The 19,354-nt window shown below is 37.0% G+C and overlaps 1 protein-coding gene across 1 annotated transcript in view; it reads right to left on the bottom strand.

Annotated features, from left to right (window-relative positions):
* Positions 1–19,354, bottom strand: part of LOC141284260 (roundabout homolog 2) — a 107,982-nt gene that overhangs the window by 66,032 nt on the left and 22,596 nt on the right. The window contains exons 3-6 of the mRNA XM_073817264.1: positions 9,414–9,571; positions 7,878–7,998; positions 7,654–7,792; positions 5,497–5,624 (exon numbers count right to left, since the gene is read on the bottom strand). Coding sequence (XP_073673365.1) covers positions 5,497–5,624; positions 7,654–7,792; positions 7,878–7,998; positions 9,414–9,571 — 546 coding nt within the window. The remainder of the gene's footprint in view (positions 1–5,496; positions 5,625–7,653; positions 7,793–7,877; positions 7,999–9,413; positions 9,572–19,354) is intronic.

A 19,354-nucleotide genomic window follows, 5' to 3' on the forward strand; every position in this document is an offset into this window, starting at 1 on the left:
CCCACCACCATGTTTGACAGTGGGGATGGTGTTCTTAGGGTTGAAGGATTTTCCTTTTTACGTCAAATGAAGGCCACATCATTGTGGCCAAACAATTCAATTTTTGTTTCATCTGACCATAAAACAGAAGACCAGAAGTCTTCTTTGTCCAGATGAGCATTTGCAAAGGCCAAGCAGGCTTTTGTGTGCCGTATCTGGAGAAGTGGTGTCCTCCTTGGTCTGTGTCCGTGGAACCCAGCGGTGTGCAGTGTCCATTGGACTGTCTGCCTTGAGATGTTGCCACCAGCAGAGCCCAGATTCATCAGGATGGCCTTGGTGGTGATGCTTGGATTCTTTTTTACCTCTCTTACTATCCTCCTGGCCAGCACAGGTGTCGCTTTTGACTTCCGATCACGTGCTTTGAGATTTTTCACAGTGCAAAACGTCTGTAGCCACTGGAACTTCAAAACATTTAGATATGGTCTTATAGCCCTTTCCTTGTGAGCAGACTTGTGAGCAGCCACAATGCGCAGCTGCAGGTCCTCAGTGAGCTCCTTTGTCTTAGCCATGACTGTTCTCAAACCAACAGCAGAGAGCTTCTGTTTTTCACCTGTTGAGTTGATTAAAACAGCTGTTCCCAATTAATCAGGGTAATTAGGATGCTTTAGAACAGCTTGGACTATTTGGAATGGTATAGAACTTTGGATTTTAGAAACTTGGATTTTCTCATAGACTGTGACAGTTTGCAAATGGTATGAATAATTTTGGACATGCCACTTTTTGTTCAAATGTAAATAAAAGCTGAGAAATATTTTTTTTCCACAATGGTGCCTCTTGTACATCGTCTTATTATGTTTTGGGTAAAACCTGTGTCATTTCCGGTCAAAAAAACTTGCTGGTTGAATAAAAGTAACTTTAAGTCAGAATTTGCCAGGGGTATGAATAATTTCGGGCTTGACTGTATATATGTATATTGTATTTGTATCTGTTTTAAAAAAATACACACTATATTGCCAAAAGTATTGGGACACCCCCTTCTAATGAACAGGTTTGACTATAGTAATTTCCATGAGTACAAATTGTAATGTTTAAGCATACAATAGTCTAGGGGACTGTGTGCTTCTATTTTTATGGCAACAGTTTGGAAAGGACCCTTTTCTATTCTAACATGACAATGCCTTTGTGTATAAGGCAAGTTTCAAAAAGAATTTTTTAATTCATCAGTGTGGAATAAACTGAGTAGTCTGCAGAAAACAAAGTCCTAATCCCAGCTGAACAGCTCTGGTATGCTTTAAGTGCAGACCTTGAGCCAAAAACGTATCACCAAACACCAATTACTTGTACAAACATTATATTGAGAAGAGTATTGGGAGACCCCCCCCCCTTCTTTAGAACAGAAAAATGCTCTTCTAAATCTGTGGCAAAAAGAATTGAAACATAATTCATGTATTTAAAGATTGTATTTCAATCTCTGCACCAGTTTTGGAAGTGTCTAAAACGACTGTACCCATATGTACAAGTCATTGGTGCTTGGTGATAAGATTTTGGCTCAAGGCCTTCATTTAAAGTCACACCAGATATGTTCAGCTGGGATCAAGTTCTTCCACACTGACTGAATCAATCATTTCTTTTTAAACCTTGCATTATACATAGAGGCACTGTCGTGTTAGAATAGAAAAGGGTCCTGCCCAAACTGTTGCTATTAAAGTAGAAGCACACAATCCCCTAGAATATCCCCATATGCTGTACTTAGATTTATACTCATGGAAATTACTAAAGTAGCCAAACCTGTTCATTAGAAGGGGGTGTCCCAATACTTTTGGCAATATAGTGTATATACACTCACATGTAAACACTCACCATTGGCAGGTTTGGCAAAAACATAATTTTAGATCCTCTTTGCATGTAATAAATATGCAATTATTTTATATTATTAATTTATATAATATATAATAATATGTTATAGTAATTATATATACACTCCCAGTCAAAAGTTTTTAAACAGTAATATTTTTTATGTTTTTTAAAGAAGTCTCTTTTGCTTAAGAACTTAATTTGGACAACTTTAAAGGCGATTTTCTCAGTATTTTTATTTTTTGGCACTCTTAGATTCCACATTTTCAAATAGTTGTATCTCGAATGAATATTGTCCTATTCTAACAAACCACACATCAATGGAAAGCTTATTTATTCAGTTTTCGGGTGATGTATACGTCTCAATAAAAATAAACTAAAGTAAAGTAAAATAAATACAATAAAAGACAATAAATGAATACAATTTGCTAGCACCTATAGAAAAAAATAATATATATGACCCTGGACCGCAAAACCAGTCATAAGGGTCATATATATTATTTTTTTCTATAGGTGCTAGCAAATTGTATTCATTTATTGTCTTTTATTGTATTTATTTTACTTTTATTGATATATACAGTGAGAAAGAGGACAGGAAATGTGGAAAGGTGTGAAAACAGGATTAGTTAAAGTCAGATTCAAACTAATGTCACTAACAAGTGTGCCACAAACTGATGTGGTAAAGCATGTGCAATAATTAATAAGCCACATTCTAAAGCTTCTATTTTTACTTTTATTTATTTTTTTTTTACACTGTTTTTCCATAATCTGACAGCAACTGAATTCAGTCTCAAAATCCTTGTAGCTGCCAGCAAGGTCATAGGTTCGATTTACCCAAGCATAATTCGTAATTTACCCTTCTTTCCCGTACATGTACATCTGTAATGTAAATTACGAGGTTAAGGCGATGCTAGCACTGATAAAATATTCCGCTTTAAAAATTCTGCCAAATGCATGCATGAATATAAATATACAATTTGCTTGGGTTTCCTGAAAATGCAGTAGTCACTGTCTTTTTTAAAAGTTTCAATGTTCATGTTTCAATGTTAAATAATGTTAAGCAGCTGCATTGAAAATCTTCACAAGCTTTGAAATCCCCATTAATCTAATGGCAGTATCAGAGTAATGACTTGAAATGTCTTTTTGACGCATTCACACAAATTTCTATCCTATCCACAATGCAAAGCAGCAGACATAAAACAGTCTGCCTGTGCCACCTTGTGCGATGCGGCAGCATGCAGTGAAGAGGAAGGAAAGGTTGGTAAGGATGAAATGATGAAGGGCAACAAAACATCAAGGCAAATGAGACAGAAAATTCACAAATGAAACATCAAGAAAATGGCCCTGAGTCAGAAAATGGAGAGAGAGAGAAAGAGCGAGGCAGAAAAAGGAGGCAGTGGGAAGGAGATGGAGGCAGAGCTGCTTGGTCTCATCTTAATTCAGACTGGCAAAATAACTGGAGGATGAATTGAATCAGGTCTGCTACAGCTGCTTCCCCCGGCTTGTGCCAGTTAGTTTCCCATGCAGTTCTCTCTCTCGCTCACTCGTTTCTACACGCACGCAAACACTCACTTTGCCACGTTCTATTAACACTGCCTCTGCACTCCGGCAGTTTGCTAAAGCACACCGTCTCTCTATAACAGCTGTCAAATACAGTAATCCACACGCTTTAACATAAGCTCCACATAGTTGCTTTGTTCCAAAACATAGTAAGCTGCCTAAGTAGAAAAATTGACAATCATTTACTCACCCTCATGTTGCTACAAACCTGCATGAGTTTCTATTTTCAGTGGAAAACTGTTTTTGACCATACAATGAAACTCAAATAGGGTCCAAAACAACATTTGGCCCCCATTGTGTTCCACATAATAAACAGTTTTAAAACAACATGATGGTGAGTAAATGACCACAGACTTTGTAGCACAAAAATAAACAAACACCAATATTATACCTATTATACCAAAATATAACATTAGAAAGTGCACAAATCACTTGTTTTTCTAACGAAACACTGTCCAACAGCAACACCATAAGGTAAAGTTACAGTGGGAGTCCATGTCTCTTTCGCCTCCCCTGAGCCCATTGAGTTTTAACAGATGCCCTTAAGCATTTTGTGGAGGGGTGGGGAGGTAATTGAGAATGAATGGGGAAAAGTCACAAGACACATTGCGATATGATTGGATATGACTGGTTATGTTTGGCTGTGATTGGTTTATGCGATAAATTCTGCCTCTTTTGTTTGTGGATGTTACGCATTCGCAAATTAGTCTGATTAAACAACATAATTTTTTAAACTTGCAAACTTACATACAACCATTTTGTTACATGTAGTACCTGAATGATCCACAGCTGTGTTTTTTTTTTTGTTTGTGATAGTTGTTCATGAGTCTCTTGTTTGTCCTGAACAGTAAAACTGCCCGCTGTTCTTCAGAAAAACCTTTTAGGTCCCACAAATTCTTTGGTTTTTCAGCAGTTTTGTGTATTTGAACCCTTTTCAACAATGTCTGTATGATTTTGAGATCCTGAGGGACTCATATGCAACTATTACAGAAGGTTTAAACGCTCACTGATGCTCCAGAATGAAACACGATGCATTAACTGGGGCATGAAAATTTTTAAAATGTGAAGATCAAGGTACTTTTCACTTATTTTGTCTTCTGGAAAACATGTAATTATCCTATGCAGCCTCTGAAGAGCAGTACTAAATGAAAAATGTACACATCTTCATTCTGATCAAAAGTTTTCACCCCTGGTTCTTAATGCATCGTTTTTCCTACTGAAGCATCAGTAAGCGTTTAAACCTTCTGTAGTAGTTGCATATGAGTCCCTCAGTTGTCCTCAGTGTGAAAAGATGGATCTGAAAATCATACAATCATTGTCAGAAAGGGTTCAAATACACAAAAATGCTGAAAAAAACAAAGAATTTGTGGAACCTAAAGGATTTATCTGAAAAAAAGCAGACAGTTCAAATATTCAGGACAAACAATGGATTCAAGAACAACTATCACTAAACAAAAAAACACAGCTGTGGATCATACAGGTTACAACACAGTATTAAGAATCAAGGGGGTGTAAACTTTTGAACTGGGTCTTTTTTAAAATTTCAACTATTCATTTTTCTTGTGGACTATATGTAAACATCTTTTAGATTAAATATCTTATTCAGGACTTGTGTACATGTGTTGATGAGTGCTTGTGTAAGGGAGTTACACAAGCCAAATTAAACAAAACAGCTTGTTTGAACGAGTACAATGACATTTTTATTGCTAGTAACTTCTGGAAAGAAATAGTGAAGACACTGGACAAGGATGAAAGCACCTGTGTTAATGCACAATGATGAACATTTTGAAAGCCTGAAGTGTTTGCATCAAAACTATACTTTAGGCTTTAGAAGTCAGCTTGCTATCTAGGCAATGAGGCAGCCTGCTAGAACAGAGCTAACATTTAAGCAGCAACAGAGGAGCTGATAAATCCTTCCTTGTGACTTCACACAGATCAGACTGATTGCGTGTGACAGGTTTAAATGGTTGCGGTGAGGTCTGTTTAATGGAGATGAGTGGCAACATATGCATGAAGCTAAGAATATCAGCTTGCTTCTTTGTGATTCATATTTCACGTGCGCTGTGATGTGCGTCGACACATGTGTAAAAAGATGCGCCTTACCGTGGACCTGCAGCACGGCGGAGGCTTCAGTTTTGCCCACGCTGTTTTCTGTGACACACGTGTAAGTGCCCTCGTCCTCCGCTCTGACCCTTATCAGACGCAGGCTGTTGTCACCACGGATCTCAAATCTACTCGGCCGAGAAGGTGAAAAGAGACAGTGGTTGTCCGTGAGGAGAGCAGATTGAACAGTCATCGCACATTCCTCCTACAGCCTGTCTACATCCTTACACTTTCTGAGAGGACATTTTTCAAATATGCCCGAACTCTAGGAAACACTAGTTATATTTTATTCTTGGGGCTTTTGCCACTTTTTTATTTGACAGCAGAAAGGAAGCTATTTGGGAAGGGAATGGAAATGGGATCAAACTTCAAGTCAGTTCACATGGCGGTCATCTATCTAGTCGAACAGCTACAGCAATATACTACTGCTGAAGTCAAAAGTTTACATACACCTTGCAGAATCTGCAAAATGTTAATTATTTTAGGAAAATAAGAGAGATCATACAAAATGCATTTTTAAAGTTCTTTTTTATGTTACTTTTCATTTAGTACTGACCTGAAAAAGATATTTCACATAGATGTTTACATATAATCAACAAGAGAAAATAATTCAAAAGTTTTCATACACTTGATTCTTAATACTGTGTTGTTACCTGAATGATCCACAGCTGTTTTTTAAATTTGTTTAGTGATAGTTGTTCATGAGTCCCTTGTTTGTCCTGAAAAGCATTGTTGTGTATTTGCAACAATGACTTGATATTTTTTAAATCCATTTTTTAACACTGAGGACAACTGAGGGACTCATATGCAACTATTACAGAAGGTTCAAACACTCACTGATGCTCCAGAAGAAAAAACGATGCATTACGAGGCAGGGGTGTGAAAACTTTTGAACAGAATGAAGAACTGCCCTTCAGAAGCTACACAAAATATTTGAATGTTTCTCAGAAGACAATATAAGTTCAATTTACCCTTATCTTCAAATTTAAAAAGTGTTCAGGCTCTTAATGCATCGTGTTTCCTTCTGAAGCATTATCATTTGAAATTTCTGTAATAGTTGCATATGAGTCCCTCAGTTGTCCTCAGTGTAAAAATATGGATCTCAAAATCATACAATCATTGTTGGAAAGGGTTCAAATACACAGAAATGCTGAAAAACCAAAGAATTTGTGGGTCCTGAAGGACTTTTCTGAAGAACAGTGGGCATTTAACAGTTCAGGACAAACAAGGGACTCATGAACAACTATCACTATACAAACAAACAAAAAACACAGCTGTGGATCATTCAGGTAACATTTTGCAGATTCTGCAAGGGGTATGTAAACTTTTGACTTCAACTGTATTTGAATGTGAAAAGACTAAAATCTCTAAAATAGCTGGCCAAGAAAGCTTTCATTTAAATAACATATGCCATTTTGGCAATAAAATCTAACAACGTTAACAATTTTTGTTTCATTAGCTAAAATCACACTAAAAATCTATTGTTTTTATCATTTCTAAGGGCTGCTATATTAAAGGGATAGCCAAAAATGAAAATTGTGTCATTAATTACTCCCCCTCATGTCGTTCCAAACCTGTATGACCTTCGTTCATCTTCAGAACACAAATACAGATATTTATGATGAAATCTAAGAGCTTTCTGTCCCTGCATAGACAGCAACTCAACTGAAACATTCAAGGCCTAGAAAGGTAGTAAGCACATCAATAAAACAGTGTGACATGAGTGATTCAACCATGTTATGAAGTTACAAGAATACTTTTTGTGTGCAGAGAATACAAAAATAACATTATTTCACATTTTCTTCTCTTCCTTGTCAGTCTTCGACGTGCCTTCACAAGAGTTCAACAGCGCATACAAAGATGAACAAAAGTCTTACAGGGTTGCAACGACATGAGGGTAAGCAAATGACACAATTTTCATTTTTAGGTGAACTATCCCTTTAAGGTTTTGTTGTATAATGCTGTATTATGCAATAAATATAATTCCTCAGTTTGAGGATTATTGGTTTAATGAGATTTCTCCTTCTCTAACTCAACTATAATGGAAACAGGAAACTGAATTTCTAATCTGTCACTACATAAACATAATTAAACTGGCATTTGAGCTGCATAAAGTTGTCGTAACAGTATCACAAATGTTTGTAAGCAGAGTCTTGCCTCCCCCGCGGTAGTTCTCCTTCGTCTCTGTTCCAGCGGACAGTCGGAGCCGGGTCTCCGTGAACCTCGCACAAGAAGTCAACAGTCTCCTCAGCCAAAACGATCTGATTCACAGGTCTGCGAATGAACACTGGCCTCTCTGCTCCCATTGTCACACGTACACAGTGATTATTTTCACTCCTTTGTGAAACCCCCAAAAAATGAGACAGGAATTTTGAACTTACCAAATACGACGAGTTCGGCTGGATCACTGTCTCTATCGCCCACCATATTGGTGCCTACGCACACGTACATGCCTGCGTCACTTTTCCGGGTGTGAGAAATCATCAGCTTACCGCCACGCATCTGAGAAAAAAAATTCACACCTATCACTATGCCATCGTACAACCTGGTTTGATTCTTAAAAATAAATTTTCAGTATTGAGTATCTTTTTCAGTTTAATGTGCACTCAGTAATGTATTCCTCTTTAAAAAGTTACCTTTTGCTAACTTTTCATTAAGTAATGAAATTTTTTTATTATTATTTTTAATCTTTGATTATAAGGAAACATGCAAATATTATGTGAATTTTAGCTGGGTTGACATAAAGAAATACATTTAGAAATAAATTTACTATTTACACTACCAGTCAAAAGTTTTTGAACAGTAAGATTTTTAATGTTTTTTAAAGTCTCCTCTACTCACCAAGCCTGCATTTATTTGATCCAAAGTACAGCAAAAACAGTAACATTTGAATTTTACTTTTCTATTTGAATATATTTTAAAATGTAATTTATTCCTGTGATTTTCAAAGCTGACTTTTTTGCATCATTACTCCAGTCACACGATCCTTCAGAAATCATTCCAAAGATCTGATTTGTTGCTCAAAAAAACATATTATTATTATTATTATTATTATTATGTTGAAAGTATGTTAAGTTTCTTTGATGAATAGAAAGTTCAGAAGAACAGCATTTATCTGAAACAGATACCTTTCGTAACATTATAAATGTCTTTATCATCACTTTTAATCAATTTAAACCATCTTGCTAATTAAAAGTTTTAATTTCTATAATTTCTATACAATTTAATACAAAAAAGATGTTACAAAAGATTTTATTTTAGAAAAATGCTGATCTTTGGATCTTTATAATCATTACAGAATGCTGAAAAAAAATTTACTCAATTGTTTTAAATGTTTATAATAATGATAAATGTTTCTTGAACAGCAAATCAGCATTTTAGAATGATTTCTGAAGAATCATGTGGCACTGAAGACTGGAGTAATGATGCTGAAAATGTAGCTTTGATCACAGGAATGAATTATATTTTAAAATATATTCAAATAGAAAGCAGTTATTTTACATAGTAAAAATATTTCACAATATTACTGCTTTTTCTGTAATTTGGATCAAATGCAAGCCTGGTGAGCAGAAGAGACTTCTTTAAAAACATTAAAAACCTTACTGTTCAAAAACTTTTGACTGGTTTGACTTTTTTTTCAAAAAGCAAAAATGAATTTTTAATAGTTTTACATTTAGTTAGCAATAACACTGGCAACCAGCATGACATACACACAGAAAACCGCTAAGTGCACCCTTTCATTTAGTTAATTTGAATTTGGCAGTGATGTCATTGTTGGTGTAGAACAGGACGTGACCAAGTGCACTGATTTATGTTTCAATCGATGCTGGTTGCAGAGAGGTAGAGTGATGTCACTGCTGCACTACAACCTAATCATCACTCCTGTGCCAACATTGCACTTTCTGCTATTGACTCACAGAGATCCTGCCGTCCTTGTCATTGACACGAACATTGTTCCTCTTCCAGGAAACGGTGGGCTCGGGGTGACCCCTGGGAGGGATGCACTCCAGCACAGCGGGCTCTCCTGCTGCCACCACCACATCATTGGGAGGCTGGCGGAAATCATCCCTGAGAACTAGAGAAGATTGAAACAAGTATTAGTTATATGCTGTATTGTTTTTCCTTGGTTTGTTTTCATCTGCTCCCCTGTGTGAGGTGTTTATTCATGGATCTTCATTGAGGAACTTGGGAATTGTGAGTCAGAGATGAATGAGGTGTTTTATCTTTGCTTTCTCTCAGCTCGTGTCCTCAAATCTCCTGTGCTCCTTCCTGCACGTAATGCCTTGGCTTTCTCATCTTATCAATTATAAAGTGTTTTCATGACAACACATTCACATTTAAATACAGCTGAATAATTGACCATAGAAAAGAGGCATGACGTAGCTATGGGTCTGTTCCAAAATCTAGTGAGCTGCCTACTGTATACATTACCATTCCAGAGTTTATTTTGTAAGAAATTAAAGGGATAGTTCACCCAAAAATTTTTGCACACAAAAAGTATTCTCGTAGCTTCATAAAATTAAGGTTGAACCGCTGGTGTCATATAGACTGTTTTAACAATTACCTTTCTGGGCCTTGAACTCAGTTATATTGCTGTCTATGCAGGGTCATAAAAAAACTTAATTTGTGTTCTGAAAATAAACAAAGGTCTTACAGGTTTGGAACTACATTTTTGGGTAGGGATGTAATGATATAAAAATCTCACAATTTGAAAATATCCTGATGTGAAGTCCACAACACAATATTTATTGCGATATTTAAAAAAAACATTTTAAGAATTCTAACGCACTTTAGTAGTTCAAAATTAAGAGCTCCAAACCATGTTCTTAAGTAAGAATACTTAAGTCTGAAAAATGTCAGTGAATTGACGTGTACCTGAACTTTAAAGAGGACTCAACCCTCTTTTAATTTGTCTAAATTACAATCACACTGGTGTTTTGAAAGCCAAACAAATTAGATACAATAATAGAAATAGCAACAATTTTATATTAGTGTTATTCCTATGACAGTATATATTGTAAAACAATTGTACTGTAATATAAATGAAAATGAATATTTCATGGGTATATTATTTTTGCTTTACACTACAGTAGGGAAATTACAATACCTCTTTCCTAATTTCTACTCTTGAAAGAGATATTTTGAATTTGGACTGCAGTAACATTTCCTATTCAAACCGCTGTCAAAAATTCTTACTGCACTTTTAAGCTTTTATTCTGACAAACTTCAGCTGCAGTGAAAACAGACTTACAAAAGCACGTCTCACTACCAATCTAATGAAATGCTGTAATCAACTGTTGTGAAAATAAAGCATAACTGGTGGCCGTTGCATTCCCAAATGTGAGCTAAACTCACAGAACATACAATAAACCATCACTGCATTCACTTTGAACTGAGCCGTTCTGAGGTGTGAAAAACACCAGATCATGAGCTGATCGCCTGAATGAAGTACGGACTTCGCTTTGAAATGCGCAGTGAAAACAGACTTGATGAAGGGATTAAGCCATATTGTGCTTTCGGTTATAGTTCGTTTGACAGATACTGTGCCAAAGCACAATGACCCAAAACACAACTTTAATGACCATTTATGTTAGAATTATGTTAAATTTTAAAAACTACACTTTTTGCCCGGAAGACCTATCGTTTCATATCGCCATGTGACTACGATGATGTCGAGACAGTTTTGCGATCATGATACCACAATATTGATAATACCGTTACATTATTTTTGGTTGAACTATCTCATATTCAGCTAAGTTGCATTTACAAAATACAACAATGACAGACTATATATTGATTAAATTCACAGCACTTTTATAAAACTAATAAAAACAAACCAAAAACACACCTGGGGCCAGATTTACTAACAGCTTGCGCCAGTGCAAACCGTGTTTTGGCACTAATATAGTACTGTCAGGATTTCCTAAAGATGAAGAATTAGCAATGAAAAGGCATGGACACTGTTATTTTAGTGCCTGACCTTATTGAATTGCATTTGTAGGAGTTTCCCTTTCAGACACAGTTTACTAATGTTAGTGCTCGTCAAATTACTGGTATTTGTGCCATTATTTAACACCCCCAAAAAACATGTCTTAAAGGGATAGTTCACCCAAAAATGAAAATTTCATGTTTACCCCCAGGGCATCTAGGATTTAGGTGACTTTGGTTCCTCAGTAGAACACAAACAAAGATTTTTAACTTAAACCTTTGCAGTCTGTCAGTCATATAATGGCAGTCAATGGGATCCACAGCTTTGAGAGTCAAAAAACCCATGCACAGACAAAACCAAATTAAACCCTCGTGACGATACATTGAGGTCTTAACACAGAAAAAAATCGGTCAAATTGTGGGTACAACGGCTACTCAAAATGGTAATTACTTGTGCTTATCCTGATTGTTGCAACTGATTAAAAACTAAAAGATTACATTTGCTTGCGTGAACTCATCCGGGAGTGTTGACTTTTCACCGACTCCCGACTTTTTAGCCTGATCGACTGAAGTTACGGTTGCTTGCTCTTTGTCAAGCGATGCCTGTTGTGCTTTTATATTTTTTTTGTACAAAGATCGCCATTTTGCACCAGCCAAAGTGATTTGAACGCACCTGTTGTAATAATTACAAGTTTGCTCTTACAATTCATAAACACAAACTTCCTAGAAAAACCTGAATGCACCATAAGCAGGCAATTCACTAGGGTTTCAAACATTTTAAAGTCTTGCAAAACAAAATCCAACAGTAAAAGCCAATTCTTTAACTCTGCAGATAGCCAAATTCAACAATGGCTGGTTGCGCTGACCTTACTAAGCGTCAGTGTTAACGGCAAACACAGTGAACTCTGCCCCCTTCTCTTTTCTATGCCTACCCTTCACACTGAGAGCGAACAGCAGAATGCTACATTCCCCGCTGTCTGGCTTGGCAGGAAAAGTTACCCATAAATCCCCAGTGGTGATTGACAGATTAAAAATGCGACCCCTGCCCTATGGCAGCTGCCTCAGGGGGCCCTTTGAGTTTCCTACATCAAAGGGTGAGCTCCTACGGGCTGTAGACTCTCACCAGCGGCTGCTACAGAGCCTCACACACACATACGAACATAAATGCCACTCATATTCTCATCTCTGAGAAATATAAATGCATTTCGTTAATACACCGCTGTCCACAAATTAATCACTAATCTGACAGCCGCAATATCTTCCCGTCTTATCTCTTAAAACACTTTGTGGTTGAATTTTTCGATTAACACCTCAATTATATGGTGTAATCTCACCTGTCTTGGACCGCAAATGAAACCGTAGAATGTAAAGCATGAAAACGATTTCCAAATAAATACATTCAGCCATCGATTCATATTTATAATATGACCTCTGCAGCATTTCTGCTGTATTACTGAGTTCTGGCTACACCATCTCTTGGCAGACCTTTATAAATGCAATGACTTGTGATAATTACTTATAAATATTCATTGAAATGTCATGTTATTGGTGAGATCCAGAGTGCAGAGTGCTCCATTTTCTTTGTTAGTTAAACTCTTGCTCATCTCCTGCCTATGAATATTCATATCTTTCAGGCTGGGACAAATGGTGCGGGTCTGATATGGACAGTAAGTGACTCACGTCAGGATTTGGAGTGGTCATCTGTCAGCCTGGGCACCCAACCTGACCATAACCAATTTCACGAGTCCACCATCCAACACAATCTGCCACATTCCTGTTCACTCAAACCTAGATTTTTAGGCAAATCACTACCGTTGTTGTGCCATGGTATTTCTTGCATATACTATTCACTAACTACTTGCAATCCAGTTTAACCAAATGGGTTCAAATTAGCTCACTGTCTTTCTTTTTAGCACGAATATGCATCCTTTCTATTCAAATTACGGCATTGGTTACCTTTACTCACAAAAGTAAGGCCAACCAGACTTTAACATTAAAGCACATTAAAGAACACATTATGGATAATTTCCATAATGATGCAATCTATTAAGAGAAGCGCAAATTAAGGGTATGTTTACAAAAATTTATATATTAAATTATACATTTGGTCTTGTTCCACTTAGCGTTCACACTGGCATTTTTGACAGCAAACCTAAGAATACCGAACCTAAAGATGAAATAATACGTTCACAACCTCATTGGTTGGGTTGAATTACGTATATTTCGTGAAGGAACTCACCAAAAACTCAGCGCTGCTTTAAGTCGAATATACCTAATGCTGTCTGCTGGACTAAGCACACTTGTTGCGAGTATATGATTTTATTTTCACCACCTGCAAACTCACAAAGACCTAATTAAAGGCACTTTACCTCCTCGTTGCTCCACGATTGCCCTCTGCTCATTTTGTTTTGGATACACTGTATGTTCCCTTCATGAAATCATGTCGTACAGCATTGCATCTTGTCATTACTTCCTGTTTTTGGTTTGTTTAGAAGTATTTGGTCCAGGTCGCATTTATATATCAATCGAACCGCACCAGAGAGTTTGTTAGCGGATCGAGACCCATCTTTCTAGCAACCTCGGTCCGCTTGTTGGGTGCGCACCAGGGTTCAGAGGGCAGCGTACACACTTACTCAAATTAACCACACTAACAGAGCAATCGCATCAGAGTTCGTTTTAATCAAACCAAACATGACAAGTGTGAACACACCCTAAGCCATGATTTTTTGACCGTTGAGTAAAGCCGCAAATACCAGTAATTTGAATGCAAAAGTTAGTAAATCGTGTTGCGTGATTTATTTTAATACTCTTCTTAAAAATCTAAATTTAGTGTCTGAAAGTCTGAAAGAGAAACTCCTGCAAAACTCTAATTCTTCACTGCGTGTCTTAAGTAAATCCTGACAGTACTATTATAACGGCAAAAGGCGGTTTGCGCTGGCGCAAGGTCTTAGTACATCTGGCCCTTAGTGCTGATTGCATTTTTGGAATTAACTTTGGAATTATTGGCTAAAGCTGATCATTTAAAAATGGCTAAATATTGGTTTATTAATTGCTTACCCTTTCAATATTAGTATCTCTTTGCATGTTGCTAAGCTAACAATCAGTTTGTTAGACAGAAGACTAGATGACACTTGATGTTTTTTAGTATTTAATAAAATATACATTTTAAAGTGGCACTTTCAAGTAAAATATCCAGTAAGTGGCGCCGAAAGGACTTTTCATTTTAGATATTTAGAGCGATATACCAGTAGACATGATTAACCAGTAGAATTTGTCAACTTGTCAACATTTTGGAGAGTATCCCCTGGACACAAACAACATACGCTGTCAGCTGCGTCACATGGATATGCTCTTTTCTTTTAAATCAAAGCGTAAATAAACATAGAAAACATATCTGTGTGTTGCAGCTGACGTTGTTTGAGTCCAGTGGATACTCTCCAAAATGGTGCTACGGCGATGACGAATTGTTGAATAATTTTGATTTTGGGGTGGAATAACTCTTTAAGACCTAAATTACTGTGTTTATGAAAATACTTGCAAAGACAGCATTTTGACACATACAAGTGTGTATATTTAACCATTCAAGGCCTATAACATGGCAAAAATAACTTTGTTCAATACATTTACACTGTATGAACACATGACTTTTTAGACAGGCGCTACAGTGACGCAGAGGAGACGAATTGCTGAATAAAGTTGTTATTTTTGTTTTCTTTAAATACAAAAAGTATTATCGTAGCTTTGTAAAATTATGGTTGAACCACTGATGACAGATGGACTATTTTGACAACATCCTTCATACTTTTCTGGGCCTTGACAGTGTTATTTACTTGGCAGTCAATGGGACAGCCACAAAGCTCTCGGTTTTCATTCGAAATATCTTAAATTGTGTTCTGAAGAAGAATAAAGCTTTTACGGAATTGGAACAACATGCAGGTAAGTGATTAATGACAAAAGTTTTATTTTGTGGTCGAGTAACCCTTTCAGTGAATGCAAACAGCTGAGAAAGAAAACAGTATATTTGAACCGGGTAGCTCCTAAAGTGGCAGCAGTCTAATATTCCTGCTGTCTGTCATTCATGTTAATCAAACAATAAAAGACTGCTCTTGACTAAATTACTTTTGTAACTTTAATAAGAAGAAATACATATTTAATTTACACAGTGAAGAATATGCAGTGATTTGATTACTTTATACAATGTATGTAGCATTTTTTAATTTATTTGTTATACTGTAGTTTTTTTGTCTTATTGCTTAATCACTGACTGTCTACTTGTCTTGAGTGAGCTTTTTTTTTATTTAGGCTCATCTGAGTTTTTTGTGATATTGACACTGGTGACAAGAATTATGAAAATGTTGATATCATAAAGCAAAAAACCTATATCATGATATATATTGTTACCATGAAATAAAATTTCTCATATCGTGATATAAGATTTTGATCATATCCCCCACCCCTGACTATGTTAACAATAGCAAACATGAGGTAAAAATTGCTGATGAAAACATGTCATTTTAGATTGAACAGTTTTATCATGACTTGCTTTTCACAAGACTTGTGCAACCCTGCACCAGGTGTGCTACCGAGCAAGTTTACAATGGCAGAAAAGCCATATATATAGACCTGTTTATGTAATGTAAATGTCAAAACAAATAAGTAGAGATGCACCAATGGCCCAGCCAGGGACTGGAATTAGCCAGTTTTCCGCATGATCTGGCCCAGACCAGTGACCAGCCGGTCAGTTTGAGGATTCCAAACCGGTCTGTTTTGACGTCACACATATAGCAACTGATAATGTATTTATGTTGTGCCAGGTGAGGCTTGCGCAGCTTGAGTGAGTGTGTGACAAGACTTGTGCAGAAATCAAAAATCAGCACACAACGGCACTCACAGAAAGTAGGCAACATTGCACGTTTACCCAAACGTCAACACGGTTGGACTGTGACACTGATTTTATACAATAATAAACAAGAAGTTAAAATGAAGTGACTTACATTTTAGACACAGTATTGACAGTTTTTGTTCAATTTCATTCAACAAAGCCACAGCAGAACTGCTGTGTGTCTCTGAGGAACACAGTGGTGTTTCGTTACTGAATGAATCCAGATTTTTGAACAAATCAAATAAGTCCGATTCAGAAACCTTTTCATAAGAACACTTGCTTGGTTTGAACGAATCGATTGAATTAATGTCTAAATGACTTATTTAAACAGTAATTCGAGGCCACCTACTGGTGGTTTTGATTCATATTATTAAAAGTAACATAGCTTTTTCCCAACATTTCTTATTTGTATGTTTAAAAAATATTTAAAACATTAATCTTATAAAAATTAATTATGCATTTGAAATTTTGCAGTGTAAATGCATTTATAGAGAATATCTGCAACTTAGTCTAGATTGGGGGAATTGTTTAAAGGGGTCATCGGATGCAAAACTAACTTCATATGTTGTTTGAACATTAATGTGTGTTGGCGGTTTGTGTACAAAACCACCCTACAATGATAAAAATCCACCCAGTAGTATTTTTTAATCTTTAAAAAGTAATATCCCCTTTTTAAAATCAGCTCATTCTCAGCTTCTTGTCGTTTTAATGAAAGACAGTTGATTGACATGAGCGTCTTACCTTAGACCCGCCCTCACCGAGCAGAAACAGTCCCAATACGACCACCATTGTGTCGACTCAGGTGCAGAGGAAGACTCTAATTGAGCGATTGAGGTGTTCTGTTGTTGGATGTAATAATGAACATAGCAGTAGTCATTTACTCCCAACATTTGAGCCACTTAAGAGGCAGAGGACAACGTTACTTTCGTTTTTAAAAGGAAAGCGGCGATCCCGATCTGCATATGCATCTATGTTCGTGTGAAGCATTCATGATGCAGCTTCACCCACAGCAGAAGTGAGTATAAAGGGTTTTTTATGCATCTTTGCAAATTGCTTAATAATGTGCTTGTTGGCAAGTTTTGCTGATAAACGCGGCTAAATGCAGCTAAACGTGGCTAAATGCGGCTAAAGTAAACATTACAGCTTGTAATTGCTCAGCAGAGAGGGGCGGGGCGAGCAGAGCTCATTTGCATTTAAATGGCCCATGCGATAAAATGAGCTGATATTTTGCAGAGCTGATTTTGACAAGATAAAAGGGTCTTTTTTTTACACTACTATTGAGAATTTTCAACCAAAGTATATTAGAGACTTTTCATTAAGACCCTGAAGAATCATATGAACTTGTGCAAAATGGACATCCAATGGCCCCTTTTTGCATTGAAAAAATGGGTGCATCTCTACAAATAAGTTTTACAAATCACGCAGTATGGTAAAAAATGTTCAGGCTGTAACAGTGTTGTGCAAGCTACTGTGCAAAAATAAGTCTTAATTAATAATAATCTGCTCCTGTAATTATAAATTATGCCAACAGTGTTGATTTCAGCTGGGAACTGCAGTAAACTTGTAAAAAAAAAAAAAAGTAGGCAGGGGCATGTTTTTTCAATGATAATTTCATTAGAATTCATAAATGGATTTTTTTAAACAAAATATAGCAATAAAGAAATAAGTGCCTGAAACCAAGAGGCAATTACAGAACACATTTGACATTTACTTGAAAATGCTATCAACCAAACAAACAAATTCATCCCCCAAAGGCTAATTATTTTTTTTAACTAACTGACTATAAAATGATTCACTTGTCCTTTTCCCCCGTTGGCCTGTTAAGATCTGCTGACTCCATCCACCATTGTCTGTCACTGTTAAATAAGCATCCACTCATTCCCTTGGGCCACTCTAACCGTGCACAAACACGGGCACAAGCACAGGCCTTCCCTAGCATATAAAAGCATGGTTTACAAAAGAAAAGAGCGCAGATGTTGCATACAAGTGCCTAACCTTCTAACGGCACACCCAACAGACATCTGCCCCCTTTCACAAAAGCCATCTCAAATCGGCGTAGATCCATCAGATACCCTGATAATGAAAGCTGATGCCGAAGGTGACTGACGGCCCCCAAACATAAACATAACAACAGTGGTGTAATACATATATGCATGCATGAGCTAGCAAATTGGCAGTGTGCATACATTCTCAGTCCCCTGCAGTCCACTGTGGTGGCCCGTCACCTCCTGAACAGGATTTAACTCGCAGGAGGCATATGCACAAGCAAGGACAAGGACAGGCTGTTCCCAAACAGCCCACAGCATGTTGCATTTTTCAGGAGACGAAGCCATGTGTTATTCATGAGCGCTGGTTAAGAAAAGAGAGGGTAAAATAGTGTCACCGTTTACCTAGAGCCGGCCAGCCCGCACACAAAGCTCGTAAGTGCCCTCGGCGATACCACATGCCCAGTTATGGGAAAGAATGATACACGCTTGGCTCTGACAGGGTTCGTCCCTCTTGGCGGTGTGTTCAGGAAGCCATCCTTTGCCCCTCTCATCCTGTGCACTTTATTGCGAAGCACGAGAAAGGGAAAGCAATGTGATTTTTAATCATCTGTGAGGTGAGTGACATGAGCAGAGAGACTCATTAGCTACAGCTGAAAGCCTGAGTGGGTCACGTGACCGGCACAAAAACATTACGGTCATTCTCTTAATTCTGCTTGGCTTCCTTCCACTGAGCAGCCCATGCACTGCAAAATCATCATCATCCCTTACATATGCTTTACAAGCCAATTACTTCAGCTGATAAAATTATATACGGAAATAAATCAATATCAATTAGCAATAATTTACTTCTTATAACGTTGGCCGTGTCTCAAAATCCAGCAGCATGCTTTCTAGACTGCATTCTGCACCCACAATTATAAAAAGAAGAGGAGTTTCAAATTAGAGGGTTGCAAATTGGTGCTTGGGGGTTTGTAGAAAATTGCTGAGGACAAAAGTTAATTGTGAAAAGTACTATACAAATCGGTTTGAATTAAACTCAGTGTTTTTCTTCAATTTGTTT

Source organism: Garra rufa, chromosome 14, assembly GCF_049309525.1.
Source record: "Garra rufa chromosome 14, GarRuf1.0, whole genome shotgun sequence".
NCBI lineage: Eukaryota > Metazoa > Chordata > Actinopteri > Cypriniformes > Cyprinidae > Garra > Garra rufa.